At 46.9% G+C, this 19,282-nt stretch overlaps 2 protein-coding genes across 2 annotated transcripts in view; both read right to left on the bottom strand.

Annotated features, from left to right (window-relative positions):
• Positions 1-562: 562 nt before the first annotated feature.
• POU4F1 (POU class 4 homeobox 1) lies at positions 563-2,780 on the bottom strand. Its single transcript, XM_060634038.2, has 2 exons — positions 2,399-2,780; positions 563-1,705 (listed from the first exon to the last, which is right to left on the bottom strand). The coding sequence occupies exons 1-2, from the start codon at positions 2,519-2,521 to the stop codon at positions 563-565; spliced, it is 1,266 nt and encodes a 421-aa protein (XP_060490021.1). The 5' UTR covers positions 2,522-2,780.
• Positions 2,781-9,917: 7,137 nt separating this feature from the next.
• Positions 9,918-19,282, bottom strand: part of OBI1 (ORC ubiquitin ligase 1) — a 43,382-nt gene continuing 34,017 nt past the window's right edge. The window contains exon 6 of the mRNA XM_060636890.3: positions 9,918-14,970. Within this exon, the coding sequence (XP_060492873.3) occupies positions 13,455-14,970 (1,516 nt within the window). The 3' untranslated portion in view covers positions 9,918-13,454. The remainder of the gene's footprint in view (positions 14,971-19,282) is intronic.

Here is a 19,282-nt window from a genome sequence, read left to right as displayed (position 1 = left end):
AGGGGGTAATGAAGCTGCAGAATACGGCTCCCCAGACTTAAGTTACTAAAGCATTTTTTCTTTGCTTTTGTTCTGTTTTGTTTTAGTTTGTCTTTATTTGTCTAGGTTTTTTTGTTTTGTTTTTTGGTGGTTGGTAGGTTTGTTTTTGTACGTAGTTCCTTGGTCCCCAGGAAATTTTGACAAGTGTCTCTGGTCAAAAACAGTCCATCTCCCTACTCTTCCCCACTCTCCCCCCACCCCAACCCCCAGAACCAACCTGCTCCTCAAAACCCCTCCTCCAGTCTCCGCTTTCCTTCCCCTCAACTCCCCGCTCACCCAAAAGGTCCCTCTTTTTCCCCCACCTGGCTCTTGGGTGTCCACACCCAGCACCCAGTCCTCTTTGCTGTGGAGGATCAGGGGCAGAGGGAGCACAGAGAGGGTGGAAGAGAGTGCTCGAGGAGGGACTCCCCAAATGCAAGCAGGATAACGGACACTCCAAGTCTAGGGGGAAGCAGGCCCAAAGAAAGCTCCCGAAAAGCCCCTTCAGCTCCCCGCTCTGCCCCGCCCCGCACCTCCCACCCCCTCAGTAAGTGGCGGAGAATTTCATCCGCTTCTGCTTCTGTCTCTGGTTGCAAAACCACACCCGCACCACGTTCTTTTTGAGGTCCAGTTTCTCGGCGATGGCGGCGATCTTCTCGGAGGAGGGCCGGGGTTGTACGGCGAAGTAGGCCTCGAGGGAGCGCTTCTCCGGCGCTGCGATGGAAGTCCGCTTGCGCTTCTTCTCGCCGCCGTTGAAGAGCTCGGGCTTGTTCATTTTCTCGCGCTGCGCGCCCTCGGCCTCCTCGAGCCACGCCTGCAGGATGGGCTTGAGCGCGATCATGTTGTTGTGCGAGAGCGTGAGCGACTCGAACCTGCAGATGGTGCTCTGGCTGAGCGAGCCCACGCCCGGGATCTTGAGGTTGGCCAGCGCCGAGCCCACGTCGGCCTGCGTCACGCCCAGCTTGATGCGCCTCTGCTTGAAGCGCTCGGCGAACGCCTCGAGCTCGCGCGGGTCCGTGTCCGAGTCGCAGATGGACGCCAGGCCCGCCGCGCCCACCACGGCCGCTGCCGCCGACGCCGCCGCCACCTGCCCGGCCGCCGCCGCCGCCGCCGCCGCCGCCGCGCCGTGGTGCGCCGCCGCCGCCACCAGCCCGGGGTGCGGCAGACCCGACGGCATGTTCATGGCGGCCGCCGCCGCCGGGTGCGACAGGTGGCCTAGGCCGTGCATGTGCGGATGCGGGTGCGCCGAGCCGCCGAGCAGCCCGCCGCCCGGGCCGCCGCCGCCGCCCCCCGGGCCACCGCCGCCGCCGCCGCCCCCGGGGCCGCCGCCGCCTGGGCCGCCGCCGCCCCCCGGGCCGCCGCCGCCCCCCGGGCCATCGTGGGCGCCGCCGCCGCCGCCCGCCGCGCCCGCACCACCCGCGCCGGCCATGAGCGCGAGCGAGGGCGACGAAATATGGTCCAGCAGGTCGCCAGGCTCGAGCGCCTGGTGGTGGTGGTGGTGGTGGTGGTGGTGCGCCAGCGGCACGGTGGACGTGGACGTGCATGGCACGCTGTTCATCGTGTGGTACGTGGCGTCTGGCTTGAATGGGTGGCTCTTGCCCTGGGACACGGCGATGTCCACGGCCGCCAGCGCCTCTGCCCGCGCCAGCAGCGTTTCGTCTAGGCTGGCGAAGAGGTTGCTCTGCAGCTGCAGGCGACACAAACCAAACCAAAACAAAACACACACGCACACACAAAACAAAAACAAAACAACAACAAAAAAAGCAGAAACGCAAAACAAAACCACACACAAGCCGGAAAGCACAAGCAAAGGGCAAACCAAACACAAAGCAACCAAAATAACAATAACGGGGGTGGGGATAGTGGAGAACAGGAAAGACGGAATGGGGGGCACATTGGGGACGAGACAGGGGGGATAGATGAGTAGGGACGTATGTGTGGGGAGGGGGACAGATGCAAGGGAGAGGGGAACACAAGAACACATTCCGGGAACCGGCGTGGGAGACCAAAAAGGAGGGGGAAAAGAAGAAGAAATGGAGATGTAACTCGCAGCTGGGGACCCGTGTCACGCACCCGAACACGCACAGAGACCGCCTTTCCGAGGCGTGAAATTAACAGAGAAAGTGGAGGGAAGTCGAGAGTCACGGCCCCGGCGCTCCCCACTCTGATAGCAGGCGCCCGACACAGAGGCAGAGGCGACGGGAACACGACATTAAGCGCCACTGGACAAAACGTCCCTCGCAGCGGGATTCCTCTAAAAATCCCTGCCCGCAAATCCCCGCACCTGGACCTGTGCGCACACCAGCACCCGACATGCAGTGTCTCGGAGACGGGGAGGGGGCAGGCGCGCGGGCCGGGGCCGCGGGCGTGGGGCGCTTACCGGCGGCGTGGGTAGGCAGGCCCGCCGGATGGCCTCAGAGCTGGAGTGCAGCGACGGGTACTTGTGCTCAGGGAGGGTGGGATGCATGGCAAAGTGAGGCTGCTTGCTGTTCATAGACATCATCTTGATGGCTTGGCATGTAAATCCACAAACACTCCGAAAGTCTGCCGGAAAGTGCGCACGCCGGCTCCCCCGGCCTCCCTTCGGAGGCTGCAGCCGCGGCGGCTGGCGGCGCGGAGGCGGCGGCCGCGCCGGGGGCTGCTGCTGCTCCTCTGCTGCCGCCGCTGCCGCCCGGCGCTCCCTTTGACCGTGCAGAGCGCCGCGCACCGGCCTCGCGATCCCACTTCTCCTACAGCTCTAGCCCCGCGCGCCGACGGGATGCACTCCTCTTACACCTGAGCCCCACTTCTCGCGGCCGGTTCGGAGAGCTCTCGCGAGAGCTCCGGGCCCCGCAGCGCTGACAGGCATCAGCTGTCTCTGTCTGTCTGGCGCGCGCTCGCTCTCTCCGCGGCGCCGTGCGTCTGCGCGCGCGCGCGCGCTCTCCCGGCCGCGACAGGCGCTTGGGAGCCGCTCTTATAGTGACCACCAGCAAGGACAGCGCAGGTGATGCACCTGTAGCTACCCGGGCATGCGCACTTGCACGCCTCACCTTTCCCACCGCGGCTCTGGAAAGATCAAAAGGGCTAGCTATTGTCTGAGGGTACGCACCTTTTAGGGGGAGAAAGACAAGATGCTCACAAGCCCGGTGGTGTTTTCCCTCTCTCAAACTCTCCCCCATCCCCACCGCAAGCCCTGAATATATGCGCATTACTTAGGCACACCTCCACTCCGGGATGTCTAACAAGCTGTTATATAATGTATACAGCTGGATATTTGTATGTTAAATTATGCCCGCGCATTCCTCTGTATACAGTATAAATAACAACACAGAAATGCAGAAGATGCTGTCTTTTGCTGCAAGAACCCGTTTCTTTCAAGGTTTATAAATAGGTTCCTGGAGGATAATCGCGGTGACAGACATTTGTTTGAAGCAGTCAGACGCTATTGATTTCCATATAATTTAATTTCCTCCGCATACTTTGTTGTTGTTGTTGTTGTTGTTGTTGTGAATATAACTGTGTCAGGCACCGACAGTGACAGCCACTTAGGAGCCACAAGGAGCGTGTGCGTTCTACCAGGGAACCGCTGTTGAAATGAAATTGTGCATTTCTCTTATTGTTTGTCTCCTTTAACCGTGTACAAACCCACATTTCAAACGAGCTCCGGGTGATCTGAGGCTTCTAGTAATCAAAAGGAAAAATAGTTAACAGGGTGTTGTTGGGATCCTTTCCTCTCCTCAGCGTGTACACACACACACACACACACACACACACACACACACACACACTTTATGCTGGAAACTCCAGAAAAGGAAATTGCTTTAGAGAAAAAAGAATAAGATGTTGAAAAGAGAACTTTCTTTTCCCTTCCATCGTTTTGGCTTCTTTGCCTCTTATCTCTGCCTCTCTCTCTCCCTCCCTCCGTGTGTGTGTGTGTGTGTGTGTGTGTGTGTGTGTGTGCGCGTGTTTTCTCTTTTCCAATAGGAGATAGGATCAAGCCAGTTTATAGGAAAATGTGATTAAAATATTAATTCAAACCAACTTGAAAGAAAGAAACCTAAGCTCTGATCCGGACTTTATTTTTTATGTATGCTCTTATTGTGAAATCAAAACCTAAGAAGAATGAATCAATTAGCCAACCTGTTATATGTCCCTTGTGTGGCAGGCAGATCAAGGGCCTCCCGTGAGAACCACAGTTCAGGTGCCGAGTCCCCAGGGATACAGCACTTGCCCCGGGTGATAATAACAGCCCAGATGCTATCACATCTGTGGCAAGAGAGCTGGAGAGCGGCAAGAGGCTACTTATGGGAGGCAGAGATCAGATAAATAATCTTTCTGGTCCTTCTCACATCAAAGAGGTCTGTATTTCTACCGCAGAGCCGATCTTACTTCTATAAACCTTAATTTGAGTTCGCGTGGATCTTTTCTTCCAATAAACGCGTCCGTATTTATCATATATTAGCACTCAATACTCAAATTCCAAGAAGAGCCCACAGGCGTCACCATGGCTTTTTCTTTCTTTCTATTCTTTTCTTCTACCCTCCACCCCCTTTGCAGCCAGAGAGGGGAGTAAGAAAGATGTTCACTTGCCGGTGCGAGGAGCCGCGTTTCCATCCATTACGTAGTCCCTGGGGAGTGCTAAATGCAACTTTATCTCTGCAGGGAATGGAGAGGAGCAGGACTTCGCTGGAGGGAGCGAGTGAGTCCTAAGGTAGTCGCCGCCCCGGGTGTCCAGGCTTAACCTAATCCTTCTTGACACCCCTCGCAGCGGTTCCCCGAGCTCTCTCACTAGGGGAAGGAAGGGTCCCACAGAGGGCGAGCGCCTAGATCCTGTCTGCCCCCCAGGGAAACGCTGGCCTTTAGGGACCCTGAAGCGTGCACAGGAGACAGGATTTCAAACAGCGCAGGTTAGGGCTGGGTGGACCTCCAGAGAGCGAGGCCAGCCCCTGAGTACCGGAAGCTCATCTCTGCTCACACTACCACCCTGGGAGGGCACCAGGAAATCCAGCGGGGAGACCCCCTGACGGAGATCAGAAGTTCACCGCTCCCACCCCCCACCCATCTCCTAGTTCACATTTCTTTGGACACCTTTCTTAAGACAACACCTAGGGGTGGGGCCAGACCTCTGCCCAGATTATCTCAGCTTTTCCTGGGGTTAGAAATAGGAGGGCTATAGGTTCAATTCCCAATCCAGCCCCCAACCAATGGACTGGAAGCCCATTTAGGGCACATCTGTGTCCACCATGGTACTTAGCAAGGTGTTTGTCACAGAGTAAAAACGCCCCATGAAATAATATGTGTGTCTGGGAAGGAAGAGAAGGCAGATGGAGGGGCAGGAGTAAAAGCCAGAGAATTCAACAAGCCAAGGTTAATGGGGTGGGGGGGAGAGCTAGAGGAAGATCACTGAAGGGTCTCCTCTCCTCCTTTTAAAAAGGAGATGAAGACTGGGCCAGAGGGGTGTGTTGTCCCCACACAGAGCTGTAAATCTGGATAGCAGCTTGTTCTTTTTTTGGAGTTCAATTATTTCATCTCTCCCTCATTTACTTTCTACTTTCCTTTCCTTCCTCAAATGCTTGGTAATCACCAGTCGGGGCCAGGGCAAGACACTGGAGAGAAAATGAGGTATAAAATATGGGTATCTGCCCTCCAGGAGGTGGCAGTCTAGGAGAGTGGGGCAGCCCTAGGTGAAGAGGTGTTTGTGGTATAGGTGTGACAGGTACAACGAGAGGGCGTTGTACAGAAATATGGGACAGGCTGGGAGATGATGCTGGGATACTTATCTTGCCACATCCCTGCCGGGCCTCAGCTCCAGGCTAGAGAATGGGGCATAGTGGCAGGTCTGCAGGCAGTTCCTTGGTCCTTCTCTACTTACCCCAAGGCTGAAAGAAAAGGGTGGTGGACTGGGGCTCACCAATATGTTACTGCTTTGTTTTCCTGGATTGGCAAGCTCAGTAACTAGCTGGCCCCTGCCTGTGCTAATGATGCCCACATGGGGTCTGAGCCTTGGCATAGATTCCTGGAAAGATTCCCCCCACCTTCCTTCTCCTTGTTTAATGACCACCACAGATTCTCCCCTCCCCCTAGCTCATAGCTTTGCATTTTATCAAGAGGGGGATAATGAATGCACAGCTATTGATTTCCAAGGAATTTCCGCCCCCAGGGATAGGGAGTCTATCATCTGGATCAGAGACACATTTCTTTCCCTCATTAATTAATTTTCTCCTCCTCCTTTGGCAGGCCCCACTTCACATCTCCTTTGGCAGCTCCTTCCCCCCCCCCCCCCCCCCCCCCAGCTCAGAGAGCAGAGATTCCTTGGTTGGAGTGAGGGCCAGCACTGCTGGGAGTGAACTCTCCTAGCCTTGGACACCCACGCACCCACCCACCCACCTCTCCAGCTCTGGAGAGAACGCCTGACAGCTGCTGCCCGCTGGGGCTACCTTTCTCCTTCCAAAGGGGTACGGGGAAAATTAGTACTGGACTCCGCAGCCACTACCTGCACGCATACACACACCTATGGGATTGGACCCGAGTTATTTGTTCGGATTCAGGGACAGGGTTTTGGCCCTGAAGAATGTCTACTTAAGTGCGTGGAGGTTGTGTGTGTATAGGGAGGAGAGGATCGGGCCCCGGGTTCTAGCGTGAACCCAGAGATCTGGCGCTACCTGCAGGACGGCCACCTCGGGTTCTGGCGCCTGGAGCAGGAGCTCTGCACCTGCCAGATTCGGGGAGCCACGTTTCCCGCGGGCACTTGCCCAGTTTTGAAACTAGGCACATTGCACAGCGCAGTCAGCACTCTGCGCGCAGAGAAAGCCCTCAGAGCCCAAAGCTGGCCGGTTGCAGAGGCCGCTTGGGTTGTTTTTAAGCAGTGTGAAGGGGCAGGCAGGGGAGGAGCAGGCCCAGAGTAGGGGCGGGGGTCGGTTCTCCGAAGAGGAGCTGCACTTGGGTGGGCCCTGCACCCTCTTGCGCCGACACTTTCTGTCTGAAGGGTGGAATGGAGGAGCTGCTGGTGACTGTACTTTCGCTTCCTCTCCCGGCCGCCTTCCCGGGCCAAGCCTGGGCTGCCTCTCAGCGCTTCCCTCGCGCACGCCGTTCGCGTCTCTCCTGCTGGCAGGGGCCCGGGATCCTCGCGGGTCCTGCCGGGGTCCTCAGACCTCCTCCACGCAGACCGCAAGGCCGCAGCACCCACCGGGGCCGGCGCTTGGCGGTGGCCCTACCCTCCCTGCCAGCTCCAGGGCCCAGCTCTGCCCCAGCAGCGAGTTCAGAGTCACGTCCTTGCTGGCGGGAGCTCGGAGATTTCCTGAAGGCCCTGTCCTCCCTTTCGCGCCCGGCCCGCGCCCGGCCTGCACCCTGGGCTGCTTGTCTTGCCCCCAAAGCTGAAGGGGGTGAGTTATTGAGGCCCACGGTGATCTCCCGTAAGGATCCCGCCCCGCGTTCAGACCGGATTCCAGATGGGACCTGAGGAGAAGGTTCTTGAGGGAGCCGGTCGAGAACCTACTGTTTTCTTTCTTCTGGCCGTTTAATTCAAGTGCAACTTCCGTTGGGAACATTTTCCTGGATGTCGACCACCCCACCCCGAGATGATGCGCCCCCAGTAAAGTTCACTGCCGGTCACTATCACTCTTGGCGTTACACGTGGAGATTATCTGTGTTTCTCTGTATCTATCTATCCATCCATCAGCTCCACCTTAATCTTAATCTCTCTGTGGACTTAAAACCAACCTACCTTGAAAGATCTGCGGGTGAGGCCGGACAACTACATCTCCATCCTAACAGGGGCATGGCCTCCCCCGCCCGCTAGCTGCCAGAACCAGTTACGCTGTCCGTGTGAACAATGTTGTATCACTAAACGTGGCCACGCGCCCATGTGGTCTAGATCCCAAGAGGAGGCAAGTCGCCCCCGCCCCACCCAGGCTCTTTCAAAACTGGAAGAGCGCGCTGGTCAGAGAAGGGGTTCGAGGTCCCCGGGTTAAAAACAACAACGAACGAACCAACTCTACAGCAGGCACTCCCGCCAGTGACCCTATGCGACGAGATGGAAATTCTGTCGCCTTCCCTCTGCTCAGCCGCCTGCCCACCGCTGCGACTCGGACGCACGCAGGCCCCAGGTGGAGGGAGCTCCGCTGGCGCAAGTGGACAGCAGAGGACCCCCGGCCCTCCACGAGTGCGGTTCCGGGGACCCGGAGGCTGGCGCCCATCGCCCTCCGCAGGCTCAGCTCTGCCTGCTGGAGCAGGATCCCTAGGAGAGCCGGGAGCCGCCGAGGAAAGCGCGAAGCCGCGAGTCCAAGCGCCAGAAGTGCGGAGTTGGGTCCTGTCGCCGGGCTCCAGCGCTCGCCGGCGCCGCCGCCAGCCGCCCCTCCTCCTCGCCGCCCGCACAAATCAAAGCCCCTTGCGAGGGACTGGGAAATAGTTGCCTTGTCATGTAACACATTGCCCTGATTTATTATAAAATTTTAACGAAATCATGCATATTTTAACAGCCTTTAATCACTGCATGAAAATTTAATTCATGGACTGTAGCGCGTTTAAATAAATGAAGTGTTAATTCATTAGGATTAATTAATTTGTTAAAGGATTGTGTGCAAGGTTAAGGTGGAAAGAAAACTCTTTGTTGGTTTCGCGTCTTAATCGCCAGGTTTCGGGAGTGGTAATAAAATGAAAGGAAACCTCAAAGCAAGTCGTTTCTTCGGGTGGGGTCTGGGCGGGACCAGCTGACAGCGCTCTCGAGAGCGCGGGATATTCCGGCCCGAGGGGCCTGGGCGGGTGGGTCCCCCCCGGGGCACTGGGGGGCCGGGGGTTGGGGGAAGAGCAGCACTGGCTGCGGAAATCCCGGAAGGTTGGGTTCCTTGGAATCAGAGAGAGGAAAGGGGGCTCAGAGCCGAGGCTAGCGGGCTAGACCTCACCTCCCCACCTTCAGCACAAAGATGACCCTGTGAGTGAAGCGAGGTCGCGCCTTCCGGCCCTCGAAGCGCAAAGCCTCGGCTTAATGGACAGATGATGGGCCAGCCCTGCCACCTCCTGAGCCTTCCAGCGCCCAGGGAGTCACTGTCTCGCCATCAGGCCGCCGGCCCTGGCGGCGAGGGCGAGCTTAGAGCCTCAGGAGACGCTTGGAAAGAGGAGGCGGAGCAAAGCCAAACTTGCAAGCTCAGGCTGGAGCAATCTAGAAACCTTTCTCAATCAGGAGCCTTGACATCAGAGAATGGGTCCTTCAGCATCTCTTCTGAGACGTCTGCTAAACAGGTGCTCCTTCAAGGATAGCGGACGAGCAAGGGACGTTCTTTTCCGCACCGAGCTCTTATTCATCCTTAAAGACCCAAAGTTAACAGCACTTCCGGTAAGATGCCTGATTTCCTCCCTGCTCCAACCTACCCCCAACACCGACTTTTTCTACTCACCACGTTATTAGAATCAAAAAGGGACACAACTAGCTCCTGTCCTCATAGAAAGTCTCATTTACATGCCTAAATTATTGCCCTTGGGAACTGGATCTTTACACCCCCAAATTACAAGTGTCATACAAGGCACACACTTCTTTCTCCACAGTTGGTTGATCCAAGGACCATTTCTTAGAGGGGGGTCTGCTCCCTGATAAGACACAGCAAGCCTAAAAATCTACCGTTTCATGAAGTGGAACTTCAAGGTATTTCTAGGCTGCATCTGTCACATAAAACTGAAGATCACCCTAGCTTGAGCTCCAGAAGGGTTCTTCTTAAAAGAAATCTGCATCTTAATAGATGTTTCCTCGCTCAGAGTGGGGTTCCGAGAATTAGGCAATAAATGTTCACTATGCACTCTGAGATCATTGCTTAAAAGGTTTTCTCTCTGCCAAGTATTATTAAAAGGGTAGGGTTACATCATCACAGGCAAAGACAGTGTTGTGGGACTCGCACAAATAGGAATGAAAGACCTTATGAGGCTTTGGGAAATACTTTTAATCTAATAAGCCACATTCCATAAAAGTTAAACTGTTATCTCAGTTTGATGTTCTACAAGTGTCATTCACAGGTACAAAATCTAGTGTATGTATTACACTTTGAATAACTGAAAACCATTCAAGTATTAGAAACAAGTTTCTGAAACATCTTAGGGTGTAAGACCAAAGTTCTTCCCTTGTTCAGTGGTACCTTTAGTTTTGAACCAAATGTAGATACAAAAGAGATTATAGAAATACAAAGTACATTTGAAATTTAAGGGACTATAAATCTTAAAGTCTCCCATTTTCAGTTTTAGTCTCAACTGATCCATTAAAACAGGAAAAAGACAGTCATTATGGATAGAATTAAGATTTTGAAAATTAAAAGATGAACACTAAAGGTCATGTCAGAACAAAATCTAGCATCATGTCACATTTCCTTAGCCATTACACTTTAGGTGAGCAATCAAAAGATGCTGTTTTTATAGACATGAACTGTGTCTGCTTCTCTTATCAAGAGTGCATCTTTTTCTAACATCGCCTCTCAGTAGGGAGAGGCTACATGTCAGAGTTAATGTGAATCTTTCTACACTTAAAAGTGGCACACAACTCCCATCCTTGAGCTTCTACCTTAGTAGTGGAGTTAGACCCTGGAACACTGGCAGGAATTAAATGCTACTTGAAAAGAAACATGCTAATACTTCTAAAGTAGTACTTTAAAAAGAATCCGTGGAAATTTCAATTCCATTCATCCTTTGGCCTACAATTGCGAACTCTCATGCATGGGGGAGGAAGAGTACAAGGTCTGGAGTCAGAGGCCCAGCTCTAAGACATGGTTCTGTCCCATTCCAGCCATGTAATCACTGATCTTCAATTCACTTATTTGTAAGGTGGGGATAAGAGTTCTTGACTCACAGAGTTTGAAAAGAGGATTATTAGGAAATAAAATTTAGCAAAGTACTTGCTTTCAATAGAAGTTTTTGTTTTGTGTTTACAGTGTGCATATAATAGATGTACTTGAAAATACAAAACCACTGTACTTATTATGATATATCAGATTATGGTAAAAGAGTACAAATGAGAATATGTGATTAAAATAAAATCCTGCAGGGGTGGCTGAGTCGCCCAGTTGGTTAAGTTTCTGACTTCAGCTCAGGTCATGATCTTGTGGTTTGTGAGTCTGAGCCCCACATTGGGCTCTGTGCTGACAGAGCTCAAAGCCTGCTTCAGATCCTCTGTCTCCCTCTTTCTCCACCCTCCCCCTCCCCTCATTCTCTCTCCCTCTCTCTCTCAAAAAAAAAAACATTAAAAAAATAAAATCCTGGAGGTTATTACCTTCAACTGAAAAAGTCACAGGTTTAATTTAATACATGAAATATTGTTTTAGGAAGGATGGAGCAAGGTTTCTGAAGCAGCTGGGAAATACTCTGGTCCAATATAGACACTAACCCTGATTAGGCATTAGTAAATCAGGTTACACATTCTGGATTGCCATGGCACACTGTCAGTTTATACTGGATTAATGAATTAAAAACTGACACATTCATAGTAAAAAAGAGTTACAGACAGAATTAGAGTGAGGCTTACCCCCAAGTTTACTCTGTGATTACTGAGAAAAATTGTAGGTTTTTATATTTAGTGAAATTTCAAATATATTTACCACATTGTCAAAGACACCTAAACTATTAATATCTCTAAGAGTATCATTAACATATCAAAAGAAAAAATACCACACAAATACTTATTGGAAAACATACATGATAAAATAAAAATGATGCTTTACATTAGCTTTTCTTTTTGGCCCTTATTATTTCCAAAAGTGGAGGGCATGATTCTTCAAATCATAAAACTGATTTGTTATACTTTTATGGTTTTATTGAATCCTTAGAATCTATTATAACAGGGGTCAGCAAATTCTTCTGTAAAAGGCCAAACAGTAAATATTTTAGGCTTTGTGGGCCATACGGTCTCAGCGGCAACTATTCAACTCTGCCACTGCAATGCAAAAGCAGTTACAGATATTACGTAAACAAATGAGTGTAGCTATGTTCTAATAAAGACTTTATTTAGAAACACTGAAATTTGAATTTTATATCATTTTTCTGTATTAGGAAGTATTTTGGATTTTCAAAGACCATCAAAAAGCACAAAAACCATTTTCATAGTTCACAGAACTTCCTTCCACAAAAAACAGGTATAGGCCAGATTTGGTCCATGCTCCATAGTTTGTCAACCCCTATATTATCATGACCAATTAAAAATTACAAGTTTTACTGGTCTTTATAGGCTAATTCAATATCTGAGACACCATCAAGGATTACAGTGCTTATGACATCCTTTATTCAATTCACATAGAAAAGCATGCAGTATTAATGTAAAACAGTACAGTATTAATGTAAAATTGTTCAGTGCACATTAGATAAACAAGTCATTAGCATACAAACCATTTTGAAAGGCCTATATAGGCATACCAAACATGTTTAGAATATACTTTTTCGGAGCCCAAATTAAAAATTGTGCTTAGCTCACCTATTCTCATCTCCTTAACACTCTTCATGAAAAAAATTTTTATCCTACATAAAAGATATTCTATTAGCCAACTAAAACTTTTTTTTCTTAAGGAAAACAGTGCAAGCAAGAATGCTACCATGCATACAGAGTTTCCACAAAGAATAGTAACATGCAAACAAGAACTTGATCACTCCAAAAAAAGCTCCACCAGGATAAAAGTGGATCAAGAACTTGACAAAGGGCAGTTCCGCACCTGTGTATCTGGAACAATAAAGCTACCATGTTTAGGATCCTCCAAACCCAACCGTTCTGTGCCTTCTTTCCAAAGTAGGCTCAATTTCTGATTTTCGACGCACACAAAGAGATGAGCAAATGAAAGCTACCCGATATAAAACAAATATTTTCATATACAAAATGTATTCTTTCATACTAGCAAAATGTTTTCACAAAAACTGGACAAAACACAATGTTAAAAATGCAAACATACATAAAACCTGAAAAAAAAAAAAAGCAAATGAATACTGGACTAAGCTTAGAGTGCTATTTTTCCACCATGGCCTTGCCTAAAAGTTGGGCCATCACTAAACATAAATAAAAAGGGGCAGGCAAAATAACTTCCACCCAAGGAAAGCTTTAAAGAAACTCAAGTGTCTTATAAGCAGTGTGTAGACAATATGAAAAGTTTTATTTAAGAAATCCACGTTCTGAAGACAACTGAGGCTCATTTACAGGCCACTGTATCTAACAGCTAAATCAAGACTCAAGAAAACAAAATACACCCAAACCAGATACATACAATATTCATTAAAAGAAACCCTCTCCCTACCTCTTCTGATTAAAAAGATCCCCAAATGAAAATGAAAAAGGACAAATTCTTTAAAAGTATTCTGGGTACAGGCTAATTCACCATTCTGACTTGACACTTGACTACAGATTATCAATTCAAAATTGTACAGAACTTTTATGAGGGAAAAAGTAACTTTAAAAACTTATATTCCTCTCAGGACGAAAACACAAATGACACCTTTCTAATGAGTCAACTTTTCGTTGCTTTTGATGGGCTGGCATTGGAAAGACTGCTCTGGATTTTTCTTTTCGTTGACTGATTGATATTTTTATTCCTCTTTTCAGGCACAAAAGAAGTAGACCAAGGAGACTGAAGGTGGTTATGAAGACCATGCATCTCTGAGGTCATCTTAAACAAAGATGATCCAAACCTCTGATCTTCAAATAGCCGGTGTGAACTGCTTAACAAAACACCCTGGGAAAACTCAGTCTGAAACAAACAGCTCGGTGGTTTGATTTCATTAGTTCCTGGGTTAGAACTGGTATGGAGTGAAAAATCTTCATTCATTTCTTGGTCAGATGGAGAGAGGAGAAAAAAAGAAGTGGGTTTCCATTCATTTCCATTTTCTAACTGATCAGTAGTTAGAGAACCTTTGGAAAGGTTTGGCTTAGTTCTTTCATCCAACTTATCTGGTTCCTCAAGAAATTCACTGCCTTGAGAGGACTTTGATAACCCATCCAAATCTACTGACTTAAAACCGTTATTACAAGGGCTCTTGCTGTTGTCTGACTCCGACATCATTGAATCCAACTCAGATATTTTGTCAAGGTAAGCTGCGTCCATTGATGCTTCACTGGATGTTCTTGTCCGATTCATTTCAAAACAGCGAATAGAATTCAACCTCTTGGATATGCATGAGCCTGATTTCTCACTTAATTTTAAAGAAATTTCTCCAACAGAATTTGCTATTGTGTTTCCCTCTGAGCTTTCAAAATCCAAGCTCTGGGCATAGCTCGTGGAACAACAATCCCAAAACCCTGTCTTTGAGGAAGTAAAACATTCTGATTTCTTTTCATTTTCACTTCTATCATCTTCTGATGAGTCTTTAGTACAAACATTCGAAGAATCACAAAAATCATCAAACACCAATTTTCTGAGATGGTTTGAGTGCTTTTTGGAACCCACTGCTTTGACCACAGAGCTCTCTCTGTTTTCTGGAGTACTGAGCTGAAGGCAACTAAGGGACAGAGGAGTACAAGGAGCTGGAAGATCATAAAGTTCTTCATCTTTGTAGGGTATACAATCACTTGGCTTATTACCCCATTCTCTTTCCAAGTAAGTATCCATACTTGTATCTGTCACATCTAACATTATTTCCACCCGTTTCTGATATAGGTCTTTGTTCTTAGAACAATTTGGTTCTGTTTTGCTGGTGCTTTCCTGCCTGGCAGAACTGCTGGAAGGCTTTGGCAGGTGAGAACTTGAGGTGGATGAGCCAAGCTGCTTTCTGGCACCATCACCTTGATTCTTTGATGCCATATCCTCCTCACCGCCTAGGCTCCCCTTGCCATCTGTAGAAAGTGCTCTCTGGCAAATGGAATTTATAGCTTCCTTCTCTTCGCTTGAATTTTTTAGCTGTGCAATCTGAGATTCTAGTTCCTCTATATATTTATCACTTCGTTCCAGGGCTTTCTTGAGGCGATTGGTTTCACGTTCATGCTGTTCTACTTTGGACTGAAGAGCAGCTACTGTAAACCTTCCAAACCTGCAAGGAATGGAAGGATAGTTAACTTTACAGTTCAAGCTTTTTTCTTTCTTTTTCAAAGTTAAGGGTGCAAACTATGTCAGCCCATTCTAATCTCACATACCAGTGACCTTTCAGACCAGTCGATGGAACAGTACAAAAGCAATACCAGACAGATGTAGTATCTTCAACAAAGAGTTTCTGCACTGTATGTAATAATATGCATATGATAATACTGGCAAAGATCTCGTAGGATACTTTTGTGGTCAAATAAGACTAGTAATGGCAGAGAGGCAGAAACTTCACTGCTGACTTCCCTTCCAAGAGCTAGCTCTATCAATTCAGCTCATATATGCATGCAGGGTTATCCCCTAAAACAATGGCAAAGATTTATGATAACATTTGAACAGTGGTCCACATTTTGAAATATTTACATTCAATCATTTTCCTATCGTACAGCAGTGTTTTACAATACATTTCTTGTACAATGTCACCTTGTCAAACATAAAATGCCAATTTGAAATTCAGAAATCTTAGCAGTCCCAGCAGGGGTGGTTTTAAATACTTATTTGGACCCTTTCAATTATAGCCACCCTTGATCTGAAGCTTTTACTTGGCCTTCTGAACACTGGGCTTTAATTCATTTCATTTCTACTTATTTTTGGCATTTTACAACTGTGTGGGACATCAATCTCATTTCTTCCAACTTTGAAATACAAAGGCAGTACCTGTGGTTCCAATATATTACGCATAAAAACATTTTTACATTTCCTGGAAAGGAACATTTTGGAGAGTAAATGAAAAAGAACACATCAAAAATTCACTTCTTTTACTCAGCATTATCTTGTTTTCATTATTCCCTTAAGAATGGGTACTGGGTTCAGCTCAGAAAACGCTTCTGAGCACCTAGTATAGGCTCATGGTATTATCCAGAGTGGGGGATACAAAGATCAATAAGACTGTCCCAGCTCCAATGGATATAAAATGCCTACCTTAAATTCCATCTGAACACCAAAGAAAATTCCATCTTTCAAGAAAACTGCTTCTTACAAGCCAATAAACGTAAGCCTTACATTCTAACCCCATGAAAAATATTTCTTGCCACAGAAGTTTTTAAAAAGCCTCCTTTTAATCATCTTTTTCATGACTTAAATATTGATCCGTCTTGAAGAATTCACGGATTGTCTGGAGGGAAGTATTTGAGAAGGTAACAACTTCTTCTTCTTCTTCTTCTTCTTCTTCTTCTTCTTCTTCTTCTTCTTCTTTTCAGTTTACTTACTTATTTTGAGTGAGCGACAGAGAGTGCATCTGCATGCGAGCAAGTTAGGGAAGGCCAGAGAGAGAGGGAGAGAGAATCCCAAGCAGGCTCCAGGCTGTTAGCACAGAGCCCTATGTGGGGGCTTGAATCCACGAACTGTGAGATCATAACCTGAGCCAAAATCAAGTCAGACATTTAACCAACTGAGCCACCCAGGTGCCCCAACAAGGTAACTTCTAAAAATTGTTTCTACCTATGGGTTTATCTTTTTCTTCCTTTTCCCCCTAATTATAAAAGTATTACAAGTAAGAAAATGTACTAGATATTAAAAAAAAAAAAAAAACATAAAGGAGAGGAAATCCACAGCAACTACCTTTTAGAGTCAACCACTACATGTTGTATGCCTCTCACTCAATGCCCAACTCCTTCTCCTACATACAGCCCAATTCATGCTGTAGTTCACTCCGACACAATCCCTGCTCTCGCTGGTCACAAAGAGTAAAAAGTGGGTGGGGCGCCTGGGTGGCGCAGTCGGTTAAGCGTCCGACTTCAGCCAGGTCACGATCTCGCGGTCCGTGAGTTTGAGCCCCGCGTCAGGCTCTGGGCTGATGGCTCGGAGCCTGGAGCCTGTTTCCGATTCTGTGTCTCCCTCTCTCTCTGCCCCTCCCCCGTTCATGCTCTGTCTCTCTCTGTCCCAAAAATAAATAAAAAACGTTGAAAAAAAAAAAGTGGGGCAAAGGTAAATATAGATTCATAAAATCTCAGAGTTAGAAAGGGCCTTAAAAGACACGGTACTGAATATTGATCTACTCATTGCAACTAACTGAACTCCCGGAAAGAGCACACTCCCTTCTAAAAAACAAAGCAAAAACCACAGGTATAACAAAAACAAAACCAAATACAATAATAAGCCTCCCTATTTTAAAGACAAAGTTTACTACTATGAATATCTGGTTAAATGAATGCTAGTAGTTTTTCTTTCTTTGTTAGAGACAAATGTTTGGTTTGTAAATGCTATAGTTGAAAGAGCTGTAGTTTCTGTGAGAGAATTTTAAAGAGTGAACAAAGATCTTAAGGACATCAGCAAAAATGTTAGTGAGTTCTTGACTGTAACCACTGTGGCATAATCAAATAACCCACATATTTTTAAATGGAAAAATTGTGTATCATGTTTTTTTAATGCGAACGGCAAAAGTGACAGCCTTAAAATTAGCTTATCAAAAATTTTTTTCTTAAGTGCAATTTTTACAATAAAGGTAAACTCAAATGAAAAAAATCAAATGATTTAAAATTGAATAATGTTACTAGATAGTAAGTCAGCTATTACCAAAGGATGTCCTTGGGAACTCAGAGGCTTACCTAAGGAAAGACAAGTGACAAATAAGAAATATTTCCCAAAATATTTATAGTTTCTTATTCTAGGTTTCAGCCTGGAATTTCAAATATAATGTCACTTTAAGACGCTACATTTGCCCCTCTGTTTATTTTTAAATTATGTTTTGAAAAGAAGCAAGTTAATAAATGGTTCTGAGTTGAAGTCAAAAGGACAGCCCTAACCATGTATTGTGTTACTTCAGAGAGAAAGCTGAAGTGCCATGAGAACCAACAACAAAGGCCAGCAATGGAGCACATATGACAGGGACAAGCAAGCAGAAGTCACTGATGGAGCTGGCGGTTTTCTAAAAGGTCACTGCCCTCAATTCCCCAAAGTTCCATTTCAATACTTTACAAGTCTATAATACTCTGAGTGATCAGACCTTTTTACCATGCTAATAAGAGGCTTGTACTGGTGGGCAAACTAACAGAAATGTACAGTGAAAGCCATGGAACTGATCAATTAATTAATCAATCAATGTAATTTGTTTTTGTCTCTCTCTCTCTCCAATTAAAGTATAAGCTCCAGGAAAGCAGGGAGTTTGGCCATCTTATGTTTACTGCTAGTCCCCTAGAACAACTCCTGGTATACGGTAGTCCTCATTAAATACTTCTTGAATAAATGTTATTTTCTTACTTTAAGATGCATCAATGCCTGACACAGCAAGACAGAGCCAACACCGCAGGACAGGATGGGCTGAAGGGTCCATGGGCCTCTATTACATGTAAGTATTATGAGTTGTTATATTACTAAGTTGAATGTTTCATACTTTGGACTGTTTTTCTTTTTTTTTTTTTTTTTCACTGACACCAAAGAAAGCAACAGAGGACAACATATACACAGTACAGTTTTGTGGGTTTTTTATTTTGTTTTTTACTACAGGTTTGCCATCTTATACTGCTCCTTCCAAAAACAAAAACAAAAAAAAACCTTGCACTTCAACCTTAGCAAAAGAATGGAAACATAAGACTTTGACATAGTTATTAGGAATTTTTAGCTCACAAAGGTATCTATATTAAATTTGGCAAAGAGAAATTAATCAAGTCATATAGAAATAACAATTAGGACTGCATATCTGATGCGATAATTCCATAAAAGAAGACAATGAAGATAATGGCTTATTTAACTTTGGGTTTTAATACTCTGATTCACACTAATTCCAGATATTTCCAGAGTACATAACATTAAATGAATCAATGCCAAGGCAAGCCAGAGGGAATTCTAACATCATTTACCATACTTCCTTTTCCTGAGCAAATTTCAAAATGGAGTATTTTTATAAACATTCCATTAGAGACCAAAAGGCTTTGATTTTCAAAGTAGCAGTGATGGCCAAAGGCTTCATTATGTCAGAGAAAACCTCGTAAAGCAGTGTGGGAGCTGCAACTGATATACCAGAAGTATGTTCTGCTAGAATCTAGGAGAAGCTTAAAGGATTTTTCAGCTTGCAATGTTAACTGATATATACATTCTGGATTAGGGCTCCTTGTCCAAAAAGCTACAGAGGTGCAAGATTGTTCCTGTCCCTATTAGCAGTAAGAGAGATGAAAGTCCTATTGGTTTGACCTCTGAGGTATTATAGAGTAGAGCGTCTTTAACAATGAAAAGTTCCTCAGTCCGCATTTTCTCATAGCCCATCACACAGGAGTAGTAAGATGTGCTCAAAGTACCAAAAGACCTAACCTCTAGTGCTATGCTGC

This window comes from Panthera onca, chromosome A1 (assembly GCF_046562875.1).
Source record: "Panthera onca isolate mPanOnc1 chromosome A1, mPanOnc1 haplotype 2, whole genome shotgun sequence".
In the NCBI taxonomy this organism is placed as follows: domain Eukaryota; kingdom Metazoa; phylum Chordata; class Mammalia; order Carnivora; family Felidae; genus Panthera; species Panthera onca.
The sequence above is the reverse complement of the archived record's forward strand: the minus strand, read 5'-3'. Positions and strand labels throughout refer to the sequence as shown.

Coding starts and splice junctions, on each gene's coding strand:
- POU4F1 (XM_060634038.2), bottom strand. CDS start 2,521: ATGATGTCTATGAACAGCAAGCAGCCTCACTTTGCCATGCATCCCACC. Junction 1,706..2,398: donor CCTGCCTACCCACGCCGCCG/GTAAGCGCCCCA, acceptor TGTCGCCTGCAG/CTGCAGAGCAACCTCTTCGC.